The following is a 19,412-nucleotide window of genomic DNA, read 5'->3' as shown; positions in this document are numbered from 1 at the left end:
AAGCGGTCTGGCACAAATGAAGCAATCAATACATGTTGTTGATTCAGTTATTATCGTGTTGTTATTCAGATGTCTTTACCTCCTGCTCCATGTCAGAAGTTCCCATGGTCCTGTATCCCAGCCCAGGACACTCACGTTCCCTATGCGGCATATAGGCAGCAATAAGGTCCAAAAACATTTATTGAAGCTAGCTGTGTGTTCGATACTGGGTTAAGTACAGTTATACAAAGCAGAACACAAAATTGTCCTTGCCCGAAGTAGCTCATATTCAATTAGAGGACACAGATATTAAATAAATTATCACATTATACTTAGATAAGCGCAATAATGAAGATATATACCAGGTGGGCAAATAGAATGAGAAGTGCACTGATTCAATTTGGGAAGGAGGTAGTGAAAGAAGGCCTAAGAGTAGATGAGCAGCTGAGGGTGTTAAAGGATGGGTAGTGTTCACCAGGTAACTCTGGGGTGCAGTTGGGAGGCCTGGACTGAGAAAGGGCTGCATATGCATATGACAAGGGGAGGCCTGAGAAAGCATTGCAAGGTCCGGGGAAGTCAGGCAAGATTGGTGTTAGAGCACAGAGGACGGGTTTTTGGAAATGGCAGGAAGTGAGGCAGTGGGAGGCAGGAGCCAGGTGTTGAACGGTTATATAAACGATCAGCTGCATATGCCACCCCTGGGATCTGTTGACCACTCCCTTCTCCTAGAAACACATTCTCCTTGGCTTCCATGGTATCATAGCCTCTAGTTTCCGTCCTACCTTATTCTGGACACTGCTGAGTTCTTTGTCTCACGTTTGCTTTTTATATAACCTCTAAATGTCAGCATTTCTCAGGACTCAGTCCTGGGGCCTCTTTTCTTATTCTACATGCTCTCTTTAGGTGATTTAGTTTACTCCCAAGGCTTCCATTTCTGCCCCTATCAGATGACGTACAAAGCTGAGCTGTAGACCTGTCTCCTCTGTCTGTGCTACTTTTCCACTTGGATGTTATACAGGTATCAAACTTACCATGTCTAAAGCCAAATTCAGTATTTCTACCCCTTGAACTTTCACCACCATCTTTATTAGTTTAGGCTTTATTGTCCACCTAGTGGCTCAGATCCCAATCCTGGGAGCCATACTTTACCCCTCTCTCTTTCTGTCACCTCTCATATGTAAACAATCACCAAGACTTGTCATTCTACCTCTTAAGTATCTCTTGATTTTATTTGCTTTCTACAGCAATAAGGAACTGAATTATTCTGCAGCTACATCACTTGAAAGGAGACCCCAAGATCCAGATGAAGATGCAGCTCGCCAGAAACTTGCTATTATTAGCCTTATCACTGTCCTAGACGTCTGACTACAGAGTGAGTTGATAAATGGATTTTGTTTTAAGCTATTAAGTCTGTAACAACTGAAAACTAATATGAGCTGCATGCTAGGAGCTTCTGCTGGGGTGACAGGATAAAACTCATTCAAAACTTGACAAAGACCAGGAAGAATAACCAGGGTGGGGAGAACCTGGCTTGGATTCTATGGCCCATTGTCAGAAGCACTTCCTTGACCTCTTCTGTTTCTTTCATATTTACTTGGAAAGACTTGAACGTGGTTGGAGTCAGCCGTCTGTGTCAATCCACACCCACGCAGTTTCTCACTGTTGGGGTAAATCACCCAGCCAGGCCGACTGTTTATTTTCTGTAAATTTAAGACCACAAATCTCAAATGGGCAGTTTGTTATAACTTATTGTGTTTCCCAAGTAAATTATCTTTATTACTCTTGAAAAAGACTTTTTCAAAAATAGGCTATATCGTCCTCTTCCCTGACACCCATGGCCTGGTGAAATAGATGGAAGCTACTTAATTTTCCAGCCACTGAATCTATGTGCTCTTCCTTCTGTAACGTTACCAGGGAGGAAGCATCCTGATTCTTTGTATATAGAGATGCCCCTCCATCTGATCCTACTCACCTACTTAAGGTCTTGGGGGTCCATGAATAACTCATGTTGCTTTAGGCTACAAGAACATCTAATTCAAAATGGTTAAACAATAAGAAAAATATATGATTTCACTAAACAGGTATTTCAGTATCATTTAATTCAGTAGTGTAACATTATCAAGAACCAGGTTCTTCCCGTCTTTCTCACCTTATATCTTCAGCATGGAGACTTATTATAGTCTAGCTCACATTATGGTTCCTAGGTAGTTGCCACAGATCTAGGCATTGCATTCTGTATGACAACATCCAGCGAAAGGAGAGAGGCTGTTCTTTCTCTTTCTTTGAGAAGGAAAACTTGCCTAGATTCCCCTGAGAGACTTCCTTTCATTGGCCAGAACTGGGTTGAATGCCCATCCCTAAGACTACTTATGAAGGGAAGGATTACCACCATGACCTTAGACCAGGGGTCTCAAAGGCTGTCTGTGGGAACAGCAGCAGCAATATCTGAGAACGTGTGAGAAATGCAGATTCTTGAGCTCTGCCCCAGACCTATTGAACCAGAAATTCTGCATGCAGGACTAGTGGTCTTTGATGTAAAAAGTCCTCGAGGTAATTCTGGTGCACGCTAAAGTTTGAGAACCACTGGTTTAGGCTAATCTCTGAGCTGGGGAAAGGACAATTGCCCTGAATACTTGAAAACCCCTAGGGATCTTTAGTGAGGAGGAAGGTGGGTTTGGATTTTGGGTAGGGAGAGAGCTTCCTGCCAGATGTCTTCCCTTTCCTGAATAATTATTTTCTCCTTTATTATAGTATTCCACCAGCATACAAACATACTCTAATATCTTAAAAAATCTAGTCCATGACCCCAAATCACTACCCATCTCTCATGAGATTCTTTGCTTCTCTTAATATTATTAGTTGTCTACAATCTTTATACCAATTTCTTCCGCCATTTACCCTTTTACCCACTGCCGTATGGTTTCCATTCTCATCTCCCTCCAAAAACTAGTAGGCTCTTTATTGAATGAACTGAATTTTAACATTCTAGAAACACTTTTTAAAAAAAGGTTTTATTTATTTTTAGAGAAAGAAGAAGGGAGGGAGAGAAACATGGAGATGAGAGAGAAACATCGACCAGTTGCCTCTGGTATGTGCCCTGACCAGGGACCAAACCCACAATCCAGGCATGTGCCCTGACTGGGAATCAAACTGGTGACATTTCACTTTGTGGGGTGATGCCCAACCAACTGAGTCACACCAGTCAGACTGGGCACATCTTACTCTCACTGGTTCTCAACCACTGATTGCACATCACAATCACTGGGGAACTTTTTCATTTCTTTTTTTTTTAAAGACTTTATTTATTTATTTTTAGAGAGAGGGATAAAGAGAGGGAGAGAAACATCAGTGTGAGAGAGATACATCGACTGGTTGCCTCTCGTGCGCCCCCAACTGAGGACCTGGCCTGCAACCCAGCCATGTGACCTGACTGGGAATCAAACTGGAAACCTTTTGGTTCGTAGGCCGGCACTCAATCCCCTGAGCCACACCAGCCAGGGCACGGGGACCTTTGTCAATTCCTGAGAACCAGGTAACACTCTAAGAGCAGTTAAATCAGAAATTCCTCAAAGTAGGATGCAGATGTCAGTAATGTTTAAAACTCTGAAGGAGATTCCAATGTGCAGTCAAAGTTGAGACTGCACATTGAGTTAATGTTGGGGCACCCCAGGATCCTACCATGGTCCCTGTCCTCCACCTGCGTTATTTCCCTGGGTCAGCCCTGGCTCTCAGCCCTGGCTCCACTTTAGAGTCACCTTGGGAGCTTTTTATAAATGATCATTGCTTCGAAGCTCCCTAAGATGAATCAACTCTGAATTCCTGGGGTGATTTTAATGTGTAGCCAGAATTGTGAACCACTTCCTAGATGGTTTCCTATAGCTCCACGCTTTGAGACTCAGTACTTTGCTATAGAAATTTCAGCAATGATGAAAATATTTTATATCTACACTGTCCACTATGGTAGCCACTAGCCACATATGGCTACCAAACACTTGAAATGTGGCTAAAGTGACTGATAAACTGAATTTATAACTTTATTTAATTTTAATTAATCTAAATTTATTTATTTATTTTTATATTTAATTTATTTATTTTTAGAGAGAGGGGGAGGGAAGGAGAGAGAGAGGCAGAGAAACATCAATGTGTGGTTGCTTCTCGCACAACCCCCACTGGAGGTCTGACCTGGCCCACAACCCAGGCATGTGTCCTGACCAGGAATTGAACCAGTGACCCCCTGGGTCACAGGCCGGTGCTCAATCCACTGAGCCACACCAGCCAGGGCGTAATTAAATGAAATCACCCCCATAAGTGTGGCTGGTGGCTACCGTATGGGACAGCACAGTCTATACAATAGTGACTCTGAAATGTGTTTCTCTCTACCTATTAAGCTGTGCAATAGGTAGCTCTTCTTGGATAGCTATTAGGTGTCTTTAATTTAATATGTACAAAATGAAGTTCTTGATTTTTTTCAAAACAATTCTTATTTCTCTCTTAGTCTTTTCCATTTTGGTAAATGGCATCACTTTCTATCCAATTCCTAAAGTCCCAGATATGGAAAGCATCTTTTATTCCCTTTTCTTCACCTTTCTCAGCCTATTTTTCAGCAAATCCTGTTTGTTCTACTTCCAAATACATGATTTGACTTCATGTACTCCTCCCCATTTCCACTGCCTCCAGCCTGGGCCAGGCCACCCTTGCTGCTCACATAGAACAGTCAAAGCTAAGAGCCATTGCATCTGTGATGCTCTCTAAGACCTTCATGTGCACTAATTTATTAATCCTATGAACAGCCCTACGTGGTGGGTGAACTGTATATTATTCCTGGTTTTCACATGGAGAAACTGAGGAATAGAAAGCTGACGTAATGTGCCTCAGGTCACACAGCTAGTCAGCGGTCGAAATGGGATTCAAAACTAGACAGTCTGATTCCAGGGTCCACATTCTTCACCATTTACTGCTCTGTCTCTCTGACTGGTTACAAGGCCCCATGTCAGTGGTCTTCAGCCTGGCTGCATGTGGGACTCACCTGATGAACTTAAAAAATTACCAATTCCTAAAACACCACCACTTCAATCTCTTGGGACAAGGCCTAGGCATCAGAAATTAAAGAAAAAACAAAACAGCTCCAGGGAATTCTCCTGTATAACCAGCGTTGAGCCGCGCTTGCTCTCAGCAGCCTGGTGAAAGCATAGCGCTAAGGAGGAAGATGTCACAGGAACATGCTATGATGTTAGATGCCGGGGGCATGGTACACTCATATTTAGTTTTAGGTTGTAATTTCCCTGTGTCATCCCCAAATTTGCAGTAACATTTCTTAAACTCCACAGTTTTGTGTCTTGCTCTTTGGAGAAAGACTGTGTGTTCACTTTGGGCTGAAACAGGCTGGAGAGATTGGGGGCAGCATAGAGAAATGGTTAAAAGAAAGTCAGGCGTGTTTGAGGACAATCAACAACTAGAATGAATTTGTATTATCTGTTAATATCTCCCTAAATTTTCAGAATTATGGGTCTTTGTGTAGGAGAGAAGAGTGACTCTTAGATAGCTAGATAATTTGAGGCCATTTGGGCTACATAATTAATAAATTACTTGGCCATTATGTATTCAATGTCTGTGCCTGCACAGTGGTTATATCTGACTGGTTCACCTCTGGATGCCTGGTATAGGATGAGTGCCCAACAAATATTTATTTTGTGAATGAATGGTTCTGGATGTTTTTGTGTTTCTGGGTCAAAAGTCAGAAGGGTCTGCCGTGTTATGACGAGGAAAAGCCCAGGCTCTCGGAATGAGGACCAGGCAGAAGCTGGGGACACAAGGGTGTCAATATACAGACTGATTTGCTGGGAGGATTCAGGCCTGAGCTCAGGCCCCCTGGACAACTGGAGGGGTAACAGGACAACTGTTGACCACCAGTCATTGGACTTGGAGAAACAAACATCCCTAGGCCGTGTCTAGTTGTGAGAAGGGATTTCTTCGTGTATAAGGCTTGGAACTCACTGGCCAAAGGTCGGAATGGGCCTAAAACTATTCCTGGGACACAGCATCTTTAGAAGCACAGCGACAGGCAGGGACTGACCGACTTTCTGCTATCCATGTTCCCTGACTCCCTGGGAGTGACAAAGAATCCTTAAAACACGTTGAGGAATTCTTGCTCCCTAAGACATTCTCTCCATTTGTGCCCTCCTCTCCCCTGGACCCACACTTCCCCCTTTCATTGCCTTTCAAGCTTCTAAAAGCTGGGTCTTGATGCCCAGATGTCTTGAGGACCAGGATCTATGGCTTGACCCCAGAAGTATTGCAGTTCCAAACACCGAAAGTACTGCCAGTTTGATTCCTGGCCTTTCTGTCCCCCAGTCCCAGCCACGGTGGATGGAATAGGAAGCACGGCCTTGGAAGTCAGCTCACCAGTGCATTGGCTCTTCATGAATTTTCTCAGGTTTCAATTCTTAGGGGGAAGATATTTCATTTTCTGGATGACTTTCTAGGTTGTCTTGAAAAGGAGTTACGGGGTCATATTCATGGCATCACAGTCTTCAAACACTTTTTGTCAGGTTTTCCCTTGCCCCACGATCCGTACTCATTAATCAGTATCTGTTTATTGAGCACTTTCCGTGTGAAAACACTGGGTTATACCCCTCACTAGGGGATATAAGGAGTGAGCAAGAGTTGGCCCTGTCCTCAAGGAGTTTGCAATCCAGGTTTGGGGACAAATTGCAAAAAAACTAAAAGTTGAATAACTTTTATGTCAAGTTGAGTTAGAAAGGATTTATGAGACAGAACAAAACTGGTTGCTAATTGAATTGCATCAGTGAGGCCTGCTGCTGGAGTTTGGGAAGAATTGACAGAGAACAGGAAAGAAGCCATTACTGACCCAGGAATCTGAAATAGGTCATGGATTGAGGATTTAGCCCAGGACACAAGAGGAGGAGAGGGCAGCGCAGACAGAGCCGTGTGACTCAAGCCCAGGTGTGGTCAAAGGAGTGGCGTAGCTGAATCAGCACTGGTGTGAAGGGGGCTGTGTGAGTTGGGGCCAGAAACGCAGCTTTCTACAGCAGGACCCTGAGCGCCTGGCTGTGGACTCTGGACTGTGCCCTGGAGTTAATGGAGTGTGTACAGGTCAAAGTGCATTCCAAATCCAACTTAACAAATGGAGCAGTAGGCCGAAGCTATCAAGACTAAATGTCATGGCTAAAAGGGCCAAGTCATGTGTGCTTCTGTGTGTGTGTGCCTGTGTGTGCACGTGCGTGTGCTGCCCACTTCAGGAATAGCCCAAATTCAAGATGGGGTCACCTGTTTTAATAGTATTTGACTTGAAAAAAGACAGGTGTCAATGTACCTAGAGCTCAGCATGGGTCCGCCGCGTGATTTGGCTGGGAGAAGCCTGCTGTTGTTAGTTGCAGCGGTGGGAGCTGAGTCTCCAGCACAAAAGTGCTATTGGCCTTCATCCTCGAAGTCCGTGAAGAGGGCTGCGTTACCAAGATGGGCCCACGTTCATACAGGAGCTTTACGAGTTCTTTCCTGTGGGAGAGTTTTATTCTCATGTGCTGTTTCCATCCAGGTTCTTCTTGGATTTAGAGCCGACTTCGCTTTCTCAGATCATTGTGCATCTTCACGCAGAGTTTTCTGAGCCATTTGGGGTGACACTAGCAAAAGCTGTCTGGGAGGAAAAGGTATCACTGTACCACCAGCTGGCCATGCATTTGTCTGGGACGGAAGGATGTCCTGGGAATGGGAACTTTCAGAGCTTAAACAGGGAGAGTCCTGGCAAATTAGGATGGCTGGCACCCCACAACGTACTGGCATGGGCTCCCTGAAGATCTGCCCCGGCTCGCAGTGGTGTGTCTCTTAAACACTGGCATGGCACACGTGTCTCATAAATATTTACCCTCTGGGTCTAACTTGCAGAGATCTCATTGAGTATGTTTCTAAAGTTTTCTTAGGGGGGCAATCTTGTGATGTTTTGGGTTTTGCAAGTTTAAGCCATTCATCATGGCCATTTTTCCTACTACTTTTTTTTTTGAGGTCACATTCTACAAATTATCCTCTTGCGAGATTTCCTTCAATCTCTGGAGGCCAAATGTCATGTTGGAAAGAGCATGGACTTTGGAAGCTGCAGATCCGTCGTGGGATTCTGCTTTCACCATATATACTAGTTGGGGTAGACAGTGCTCCGTGTTCACGACGTTCTACTTCAGTTTCCTCTTCTGGGCACATAGGAAGATCACTTAGGAGTCCTGTGAGTAGTTCTGGCCAATAGGTTGTAAGCAAAGCGACTGTCACTGGATTCAGAGCTGAGGCATGGAACCACTGAGGAGAGCTCTTCCTGCTCCTCTAATCTTGCTGCTATGACCATGAGGTCATGTGTCCTGGTTGGTGCAGCTACAAGGTGGCAAAAGTCCCTGAGTGTGTAGAACAGAGGACCTCTCCCCTCACCCCTGTCTCTCCTCTTATTGTGTGCGAGCAACAAATAAACGTCTGTTGTGTTCAGCTGCTGAGGTTTTGTGGTTAATTTATGAATGCAGCGTAGCCTAGCCTAATCCAAGTGAAGCACTAACTAGTTCTGTGTCTTTATCACTCAGGATGCTACAACAAAATGCCATAGACCGGATGGCTTAAGCAACAGCATTTATTTCTCACAGTTCTTAAGGCTGGGAAGTCCACGATCAAGGTGCTGGGTTCCTGGGGAGAGCCTGCTGCCTGGCTTTCTTCTTGCTGCGTCCTCTGGTGTTTCTTCCTTCTTGTTAGGGCACTGATCCCATTATGGGGACTTCGCCCACATGACCTCACCTAAGCCTAATTATTGTCCAAGCTCCCACCTCCTTATATCATCACATTGGGGTTTCAACAAATTAGTTTTGGGGGGTTTATTCAATCCCTAACACTCTGTAACCTTGTACAGGCTACTACTTAGTAATGCATATTGAGACTGTAAAAAAAAGGAAAAATATTTCCTTCAAGGAGGCATCTTAAAGGGCTGCTGTGATGCTTAAATGAGAGAGTGTAGGTACATTTGTTTAGAATGGTGCCTCATACCTACCTAACAAGAGCTGGAAAACTACTTTGTTCCCCTCTGTCCTTTCAGGGTAATACATAGCTCTTTATTTCTGGAGTAGAAATTAAACAAAGGAGCCAACACAACCTCTCATGCCCATGTAGTCTTCAGATGATGGAGGATCATTCCCAGCTCTGCGCCGTTAGTTTGGTTCTCGGTCCTTAACCTGGTGTGGTCTTTCATAAAGGGACCCATGATGCACCGTGATGTCAGGCATCCAGACAGCAGGACACCAGAAGTGATGTTCACTTCTAAGCATTATATTTTAGCAAGGTTATTGGCAGATGGGAGAATTTTTAGAGGAAAATGACTCAGGAAAAGTCTGGAAGTCATGAGAATGGATGAATAATACATTACAAGTAAGGTTGCCATATTTAACACATAAAAACACAAAGAGCCCAGTAAAATTAGAGTAGTAGATAAACAATGAATATTGTTATAGTATAAGTAAGCCCCATGCAATATTTGGGGTCAGCTTATACTAACAAGGCATTCTTCGTTAATCTGAGATTCAGATTTAACCGGGATCCCTGTATTTGATCTGTCACTGCAGGTTACAAGGAGCTGTGTCTCTCACTGGAGACACTGCCCACCTGAGATAGAGCCGGAACCTCACGTTCATGGATGCCAATGTGTATTTGCACTTGAGCTGATGGGTGTACACATTTCTGAGTGAGCAATGAGAAAGTTCAGAATTAAGTGGCATGATTCTGGGACAATTGCATGGGAGAGGCCAACTTGGGTGAGGATAAAAATTTTTAGCTGTCCTCAATTCCTCTTTCCCCTGAAAAATATATGTAAGTGAAACTGAGTCTGTTGTTTTTGGTTTGCCCAAAGACACGCAAGCTGGAAGGTCAGGTGCTGGGTGTTCCTTGGGCATTTTCTGCCCGCTCTCCCACTCATGCATGCATTTATTGAGAAAGTGTGCCAACTGCTCTCTTGACAAAAGACAGCTAAGGGCCCCAACAAGCAATACTGGACTTCTTAAGAAGGGGAAGCCATAACTTACAAAATCTACAATGATTTGGAAACTTGTAGAGGATTCTCAGAGAATCTGTGTGGGGATAGTGGGAGGGGCTCAGGGCAAAGGTGGGGGGCAAAGAGAGGAAGGGATAATAACTAACTTGTAGGTGGACGGAAATTGCTCTCCTCCCTGAAACATTCTACTTTATTTTAATTTATCATTCTTTGTAGTAAAATATGCTCATTCTGGAAGATGAGAGCATACAGAGAAATACAGAGATAGAAAACGCTAACATATTGGATATTTTCTCCCTGTCTTCTCTCTGAGTATTTTTTCAAGAGTTAAGTAGATTCTTGCACATTTGCTTTCTTATTTCCCCCCCAGTTAATCGTATCTCATAAACATTTCCCCAAGTTATGAAAAGCTCTTTATCAGTATTCTAGATCAGAAGGGAGTCAGTTTTGAATGATGTTTTAAGGGGAAGGAATTGGATTAGCTAAGGACTCATCACCCTTGTCTGGAACAATATCGATTAGATTTTGATCTGTGTAAGCAGAGGTCCTGCTACACAGGGCCTCTTTCCCTGTACCCTCAGACTTGCCTGGCAACTGCCCTGAGCTAAGTAGCAAACCTGCTGCCCAGACTAGCTTAGACTCCTATTTTAATCAGGTGTTGGACTCCGCTGTGCCTAATGCTTGAAGCCATAAACAATGTCATGCTTGCGTTTGCTCCTCTGTCCTCTGTTTGTAAACAGCCCTATCCCCACCCTCTGCCCTTCCCTGTTTGGAACCGTCAGACGCATCACCATTCTTGGAGAGCTCAGCTCAGTTTGGCCCCTGAGTGCATTGTTTTTCCTTCTGGTCCAGGTTATGGTCCCTGGGGAGTTTGCAGCACTGATGGAATCAGTGGAATGCACAAAGCACAGACTCTCAGGTTGGGGCCTGGGCCCCCTGTGTGGGGGAGGAGGAGGGGAGCAGCCCAGCCAACGTCTGCAGGAGAGTGATATTTGCTTTTTGTTACCAATGTTGTAAAGACTGCTGATCATAGCCCAAGACACCTGCGTGTGTTGCTCCCATGGGGACCAATGCCCATTACGGAGCTCTGACCTAGTCAGGCACTTTGCTAAGGGTTATACACACATTGTTTCCCTTCACCTTTACAAGGACCCGTGAGGTAGATTGTTGACCATTCCCAGTGGAGGCAAGGCGCTTTGGTTGTCCAAAGTCACAGCTGGCGAGAACAAAACCAAACTTGAAGCTTCACCTCTCTCACTCTAAAGTCTAGGCTTTTAACTGCCGTCTTAAACCACTGGCCTCTGAGAACGGCATCCCAGAGCTGGAGGGTCTTCAGGGAGCTTGGAAAACATATTGAAAGTTCCTGCCCTTCTGCAAGCCAATTATATCCCTGGCAGGGGCAGGGCCTGAAGGATATACTTCTATCAGTTCTGTAAGTCATTCTGATGGGCAGCCTGGCTTGAGAACCAGTAAAATCCAACACTTGTATTTGTGAATTGTGAGCCTGAGGCCCAGACAGGGGCTTGCCCAAGTTTACGCTTCTATTGAGTGGCAGAGTTTGAGCAAAGTCTCGGATTTCAGAGAGGTTCAAGTTCAAACACAGACCCTGTGTGGCCACAGGCACTGCAGGGACATGCTAATTAAAAGCCTTTACCTGGTATTGATTCCAGACAGGAAGCCAGACACACCTTCAAACCACAGATACCCACTTCTCTATATTTAGTCCTCACTGCCCATTTGAACATTAGGCAATTTAAGTTTTGTCTCTCTAGTGGTCCTTTCAGGGATCTCAGTTAGAATTTTAAAGTCTCGTGGGCAGCCCTCTTTCAGCCTGGGGAGATCTCATAATGCAAATGCTCCTTGACCCTCTCAGCTCTTCCTTTGTGTCTCCTTTCCCCAGACACTCGTGACCTACTGCGTGGCTGCATGTTGCCCCTTTCTGCTCTATGTCTCTCCCCTCCCAGGCGAGGCTGGGTCAGGGCCACGTGGTCAGTTCCACATGGCAAATCTGTGGCCAAAGGTCACAGAGGTTTGACTTAGGTCCCGAGAACCTACCCCACAGGGTACTGGCTGGACAGTAGAGGTGTCTGAGGGGGTGGAAAAGGGGGCATGGTCCTGAGTTGGCCTATTTGCCAGAGGAAGGTAGTGCAGTGGGTAGGGCAGTGACAGTGGCAGAAATGCTAAGATATTCCTCCCTCTTCTCTGGGGAGCCAGCCAGCATTTGACTCCATCAAGCTGCAGGCTGAGCTGTACCCCTCTAGAGGGAAGGGGGTGGGACATTTGGGGGTGTACCCTGGGGGGCAGAACAAAAGGAGATGAGGTTCCCCTAGGGTGACCCAGGAGCTTGACCTCAAGGGATGGCCTCTCCCTTCCTGGGGTAAGGGGGAAGTTATGTCATCCGTCATTATGCCCTTTGCGTAATCTCATCAGCTCACTGTGACGTTTGTCCAGTCACCGTCTCTGTCTTTTCACGGCTTTAGGTGCTCACGTCCTCACTCAGATCAGCTTCCTGTTGACACGAGGGGGAAACCCTGCTGGTGCAGACCAGGGTCTCTGAGAGGGGGGAGCTGGAGGCCAGCACCCGCTCCGTCTGCGCCCACACAAGACAGGCTGTCAATATGGAGAGCAAACAAAATGTGGCATCTGTTCTAGATGTTTCTACAGTGTCTCCCCAGGAGCCCTCAGTCAACATCAGTGCTCCAAGAGTTGGAGCAAGGGCTTAAAGAGACATTTTTAGATACGGGATCTTGAATAGTTTTGGTAAACATGAGGTTCAGAGTCTGGTGGACTCTGGTCAAGGGTTCCTAAGGGTGGAGTCAGGGACTTAGGCAATTTTATGCTTTAAGTTACAACTAAGAATCTGAGTGCCAGAGCAAACTGGTCTGAGTTCAAATGACCCACTTGCTCGCTGGGACCAAGTTGTTGAAAATGTGCCTCATTTTCTCCATTTGTAAAGGAAGGGTAATTAAATGTCTACCCCCACAGAGATACAGTGGGTGTTCAATGAGTTAATACATGCAAAGGGCTTAGCACAGTGCCTGGCATGTGGCAAGCACTTGGGAAATGCTCGGTATAGTTCATTTAGACTGACTGCCTGATTTTCCCCAGACCTCAGGCCCCCGCCCATGCACACGGCTGTCTGTCGGGGAGGTGAGAGTAGGGGCATAGAGAGGAGGGTATGGAATAGAGTCACCCCATGACCGGCAGTGCAGACTCCTCCTCTGCTTACTGCCGGCCTCTGCCCGAGGCTGGTTCCCGTCTGCTCAGTAACTTCAGAGACCCACTTTCTCTCTTTGGTTCTTGGTGAGGCACACAGAAGAGTGACTGATTGTCTGGGCACTTGAGCAGTTGTGCTGGAGCGGAGGGCCACGCCAGCCTGAGTCACGTGGCCAATCCCAGGGCCACTCCTGGAGTCTACCCTGTCCGACAGACAAGCACTCAGCCATGACTCACTGTATTCGGGCGATGCCTGAGCCTTAGTCACCCGGCGCTCCTTCCTCCATCACCTGAGTATCAGCATTTACAGCCTGGACCAGGCTCTCTTATCCCTCTTAACTTCTTTTCCCCTTTCCTTCCTTTCCTTCCTCCTTTCCTTGCTCCTTATCCTTTGACTGCTCGTTGATGAAATCCTGTCTGATCTCATTGGCAATTTGGACAGGTTAAGTCTGGCAGGTGGAGACACTGCCAGGAATGACCGGTAAGCAGACACGGTGACAGCTTCAGAAGCGGACCCCACCCCCGCAGCTGACTGATGTATGAATTACTACTGTTAGCCATCCACTGTGGTGACAAAAAGCTCAGACTGTGCCCTCTGAGTGTAAGTACACCTGCAAGGGCGCCGAGACTTGTTAAGCCACATAGACCATTTTCAACCTTTTCACTTCATGTCACACATAGACTAATTACTACAATTCCGCAGCTCACCAAAAAATATATTTTTTGCTGATCTGACCAAAAAATAGGTATAATTTTGATTCATTCCCACCAGGTGGCTATTGCTGTGTTGGCTGTTGTCACTTTTTTATTTGACAGCCTAAGGGAGAAGAGGTCAGTGCCCCTGACTAAAGTCAGGTATTACATGCCTTAAAAATTCTTGAGGCACACCGGTTGAAAATTACTGACCTATATCCATGATTTACATGTCCATGTGAATCCATTCATTCCACAAATATTGAGCACCTACTATGTGCCAGGCACTGTTTCTAGGTAGTTGGAAAATAGTAGTGAACAACATGGACAAAAATCTCTGCCTTCGTGGACGTTACATTCTGGTGGAGGGAGGCAGAAAGTAAACATGATAAATCGGTATGTGATATAGTTAGTTAGAAGGAGGTAAGTGTTGCAAATTCCTCCCCCAAACCAGCCCACCCAAAACAAATCCCCAAATCCCAGCCTATCAGTAATGGAGAGCTGGGGGAGAGCTGGGGTGGGGGACAGGGAGCTTGGTTGTCACTTTATTATTTTTTAGTTTTCAATTACAGTTGAATTTTAATATTATATTAGTTTCAGGTGCATAGCACAGTGGTTAGACATTTCTGTAACTTACAAAGTGGTGCCCCCAATAAGTCTCGTACCCCCCTGACTTGGCTGTCATTTTAAAGAGGGTGCTCAGAGTCAGCCTCATGGAGGAGGTAGTATTTGAACGAAGACTTAAAAGAGGTAAGAGAGTGAGCCTTGCAGACACTGGAGAAAGAATGGTCCAGGTGGAGAGAGCAGCTGGGGCAATAGCCTGTGACAGAAGGAGCCTGGTAACTCAGAAGCACAGCCAGGAGGCCATGTGGCTGGAGTGGAAGGGGAAAAGGGGATAGCAGTGGTCCTGTTGAGAAGTAATCAGGGGTTGTATACGTGCGGCTTCTGTAAGGGCTTTGGCTTTGACTTTGTCTGCAGTGGGGAGCAGGTACAGCATTCTGAGTGGCAGAGGGTGTGACCTGTTGTGTTGGGACTGGACTACAGACCAGTAGGAAGGCTATTGCAGAAGTCTGGGGAAGAGAGGCCCAGACCAGGAGGGTAGAAGTGGTCCTGGTTGTCTTTGGAATTGCCTGATAGGTGGGGGTGCGAGAATCAGGAGTCAAGGATGACTTGGTCAGCCACTATCCTGAGGGGGAAGTTCAAATGAGCCAAGGATGGGAGGTGGGACCTGAGGACTGAGGGATCTGGAGCAGGACAGTGGGAGGCAGGGAGGGAGGCAAGGGTACACAGACAGGAGGCTGCAGCGTTGGAGCCACGCCCCTGCCTCCCCTTTAGCCCTGGCTGGGTCCTAACCCAGCCTCTGGCTTTATTTTAGTCTTCTTGTGTCTGAAAGAATTGGGTTCTGAAGTTCAAAGCCTATGCCGGGGGCCCTGCAGTCCTAGAGGCACTAGATTACAGGGGGAGAGCTTGGTGTCCATAAGGAGTGAGGCTGACTGGGCTACTCTTGGGTTCTGCAGAAATAACGTCCCGGGCCTGGCAGGAACGTGTTGGGGGCCCAAACAGGGAAATTGACATTTTCTTCCTGCAAAGCCAAGCCACTCCCTGGACTTGCCCCAGCCTGTGATGTCTGAGACACCAAAAGCTTACTTACCTGGGCTTTTGCCTCCTAACGGGGGAGTAGGAGGGGGATTTAAAGGTGAGGATCTGAGATTACAACACCTGCTCTTCTGCTGAGTTAACTATTAATGAGTTGTTTGTACATCCTCTTTCCTGGTGGTGGGTAGAGGGTTGGCAGCTCCAGGAGGGCGAAAACTTTCTGAGAGCCTTGAGTTTAGGGAGTTGGAGAAGTGGAGAGGAAGAGATCAGACAGGTGGCTTCAGAACCCTGGGGGTGTCAGCAGGGACTGCTGTCTGGGGAACTTGATGAGGGTCCCTGTGTTCTTGTTGCAGATTTAAGGCCCACGAAAGGAAGCTCCTTGTACTTACTGACTCGAGCTTCTTGAGTAAAGCTAGATTTCACTGGAATGCTTACAGGGGTCAAGACACTAACATTTGTTTGAATTTCCATCATGCATCTAAACAACTTGTTGTCCATTTAGTAGTTACGGCAGTTCTCCAGCCCATCTAAATTTCTTGGGTTAAATTAGAGACTGAAGGTTAGAAATGTCCAGCTTAATCCACAAGATGCTACATTTTCTCCTGAGGGTCCCCAAACCAATTTCTTGGACTTAGCCCTCCTATTGTAGAGAGAACTTCCTGCTTAGGAGAGACTGACAGGCCAGAGTGGCTAGTTAAGAGTCTCCTTTACATAGGAACTTTGAAGCAATACTGTTCTCAAACAATGCCAGTGCAGGCTCTCCAGGGCCAAGATATGCACTGGGTGACCTTCCAGATCTCTCTAAAGCCCTCTGACCCTAAACTGGGGGAAGAGTGTCCTCTGAGACCAGCCTCTCTACCTGGGCTGTTACTGCCATTTTCAGTGGCTCTCAGCCCAGTGACCCTGAGCCAGGTGCCCGCCAGGGGTCCCACAAAGGAGGCTGTGTTCCTAGGCCTGGCGGTGGGGCCAAGCCAAGTCCACCCAGTTGTGCTTTGTCCTTGCCTTCCACCACTTGTGGTCAGGTCTGTTTTCTGGCCCTCCAGGCGGGCATTCCTGCCCTGCAAGGGAGAGGCTAGGAGACCAGCCCTCCTCTAAAGCTGGGGGCAGTGACTCACAGGTAGTTACCTGTCCTAGGGCTCTCTGCCAACCCAGGGAGGGAGCTGGAGGGGAAGCATTTAGAGTTTATTTCTTATTCCGCTTAAAATTTCCTTGGGTGAGTTGGGCCCTGACCCCTCCCTGATGAGCCTTTTAAGGTTCTTCTGAATTCTGCAGGAATCAGGGATTTTCCACTGTTACTGTTTTTCTTGGGGAAAGAGAGGGCCTGGTGCTTTCCAGGTCCTGGATGTTTGGGTCTTCCTACCTTCCAGCCTGAAGACGGGTCTGGGGCTGTGACACCCTTTATGCAAGCCCTGATCTTCTTATCTTCTGCTTACTTTTCTGCCCAGGTGGTCCAGGACACAAGAGGAAGCTGATCCTTCCAAGCCTTGAGAAAACACCAAGTACAGTGCCTGTTACAAATGCCAGTGCCCTACCTGCCCTCCGAACCCTGGTCTGGAATGACCTTGAATATTTGCCTGGTGCTTTCAGTTTGCAGCGTTCCCCTTCACCCCCCGTGGCACGCAAAGGCAGGTGGGCACTGCCAGGCTTGCTGTGAGGCCTCGGGGACCAGCCCACTTGCCCAGTCCTGTCCTGGGGCTGTGGGGGTGCAGTAACGGCGGATGGGCGTGCCAGCCGCCAGATTCCTGAGACCCGCCCTGCAGTGGGCTGCGCCCAGCCAGGGAGTCTCCAGAGGTGAGGCTGTTGTTTAAAAACTGGGAGCCGGGAACGGAGACCCCCTCATTCAAGGGTGCTCTCAGGCGATCTGGAGAGAGAACAGTGGCAGCAGGGAGCCAGGTATGTTATCTGCCTTCACCTGCTTGGTGGGGGCAGGGCGGGGAGAAGGCTTTGTGCTCTGGGTGTCTGAGGCCTGGTTGTAGGGCCTGATTCTTCCTCTTCCTGAGAGCTCATCTGAAGGAGCCACCTGCAAACGCTATCTTGACTGTCTGCCTCTGTTTGAACTGCCTTTTCACATCTGATAAGTGTCTCAGCGACTTGGAAAAAAGCAAGTTCAGATCCGGGGCTGAGCACAAAGAGAAGAGGGAAGGCTGGGGTGTGGGGCCAGAGCTCTTCCAAGGCTGCTCAGAATGCCTTGTTCTGGGGGTGAGAGGGCAGAGATAGTGCAGCAGGTAGATGAGAAGGTGGGCCTCCGTCTTGGGCCCATCTGTCTCCTCTCTGGGCCCCTGACGCTCCTGGGAACTGATTGGAAGGAATGATTTTGAAGCATTAGGGTGTATAATTTAAAGGAGAGTCCCAGTTCCCTTTCTGGCCCTGCCTTGTCAATCCCCCCGCCCTACCCTAGCCAAAGGAGTTGTGGCTGTCACTGAAGCAGAGCGAGCACCCAGTCTGAGGCAGAGGTGGGCGCTGCATGCGCAGGACCGGCCTGCCTGCCTCTCGGACTTTCGAGTATCCATCCGTTGTCTCCTTCAGAATCCCTGCTTTGGCCTCCCAGCCTTGCCCCTCCTGTGCAGCCCAGCCCAGCCCATTATTAGAGACATTCTGGGTTGCCTCCAGTGCAGCTAAAATCCTCACTCACTTCTTAAAGACTGCCAGGCCTCCCCATCACCTTCCAACCACCTGCTGAGCCCAGAGTTGTGGCTACCACAGCCTTACCCTCGAGGTGGCCCTCGGCGGTACTGGAGGCCATGCCAATGGCAGTAGAGGACTGGCCTCCAGACCTTCAGCCACTTTGACCTACTCACCTTTGGATCTGTGGGCTGGGCCTGGCCCTGGGAAAGGCCAGGCCTCTTCCTTGGGCAGTGACAAGGCCTCAGACCTCTCTGCAGCTCCTGTGCTGCAAAGGGCCCTGCTCCCCAAGTAGTTCTTATGACTATTCAGGGCAGGGCCAGCCCATCCTCCTCCTTTCCACTGCAGATGAGGGAGCTGAAGTCTGGGAGTGGATGGTATTATCCCAGGGCACCCTGTGAGTCACAGGCCAGCTGGGATAGTAGTCCAGGGCTCTGTTATTTTCCAAGCTTTCAGCTCCAAATGTACCTGCTGCTGAGAGTTGTCCTAGGTCAAGCCCCTAGGTAAAGACTTCCAAAAAAAACATGAGTTCAGAAGCAAAAAAGGGGCTAGTATGCCCTGGCGGTTTGCGCTGTTTTACCCAGGGTGCTTTGCTTTGCCCCAGGCGAGGACCTCTCTGGGGATCACCCCATTGGCTGAAGATGAGGCCACTCCTTCTCCTGTGGTTTGGTGAGTATCCCTTCCTATCTTTCCAAAACCTGTCATACAGGAGGGAGGCGAAAGCTGTTGGGGGGAGGACAGTTAACCAAAGTGTAAGCATTACCTGTCACCCTTCAGTCCTAGCGTTTGGAACACTTGTCTCCTGGGGACACCCATGAGGTTTCTTTACTCCTTTATGCCTTCAGGGAGGATGATTTTCTACCTCTCTTGAGGAGCTCCCAGGTGTCTTCCTGTTCCCACCCAAGGTGGCTTCCAGTTCCCCGAGTGCCCTGGTCTTTCCCACCCGTTCACTCTCAAGCTGGCTCCAGACCCGTCATGGCTTGAGTTCTTGATTTTCCAGTGACTTGTAATGGCGTGCTCACAAAACGTGGGTCAACTTTGCAGATAAACGAGCAGAAAGAATGCAGGAACCTCCCAGTGTTCCACAGTGGCCAGCAGCTAGCCGTCCTCTGGGCTGTTGTCAGAGGCCACGCTGCAGGGGAGGAGAGTTGTGGTCTGTGTCTGGTGGCCAAGCCTGGGTCCGAAGTTTGTTTCTAAAAGCCACACATGGGAGCCACATTTCAGGGTCATTCATGGATGGATGTTGGTTGCCAGTGTTTTTCCTGTTTTTTTTTTTTTT

The 19,412-nt window shown here is 47.6% G+C and overlaps 1 protein-coding gene across 9 annotated transcripts in view; it reads left to right on the top strand.

The window, feature by feature from the left end:
- Positions 1–19,412, top strand: part of LAMB3 (laminin subunit beta 3) — a 56,691-nt gene that overhangs the window by 4,649 nt on the left and 32,630 nt on the right. For 5 of the 9 annotated variants that reach the window (XM_053915169.1, XM_053915170.2, XM_071220026.1 and 2 more), the window contains exons 2-6: positions 1,224–1,351; positions 3,005–3,067; positions 3,296–3,511; positions 16,957–17,404; positions 18,738–18,802. In XM_053915169.1, coding sequence (XP_053771144.1) covers positions 18,775–18,802 — 28 coding nt within the window. In that variant the 5' untranslated portion in view covers positions 1,224–1,351; positions 3,005–3,067; positions 3,296–3,511; positions 16,957–17,404; positions 18,738–18,774. Of the gene's footprint in view, positions 1–73; positions 998–1,223; positions 1,352–3,004; positions 3,068–3,295; positions 3,512–13,684; positions 13,824–16,956; positions 17,405–18,737; positions 18,803–19,412 lie in introns of those variants that run through there. The other 4 variants (XM_053915171.2, XM_071220024.1, XM_071220025.1 and 1 more) reach the window with 4 other exon arrangements.

This window comes from Desmodus rotundus, chromosome 12 (genome assembly GCF_022682495.2).
Source record: "Desmodus rotundus isolate HL8 chromosome 12, HLdesRot8A.1, whole genome shotgun sequence".
Classification (NCBI taxonomy): Eukaryota; Metazoa; Chordata; class Mammalia; order Chiroptera; family Phyllostomidae; genus Desmodus; species Desmodus rotundus.
Note: the sequence above shows the minus strand (reverse complement) of the source record. Positions and strands in the feature narration are given on the sequence as shown.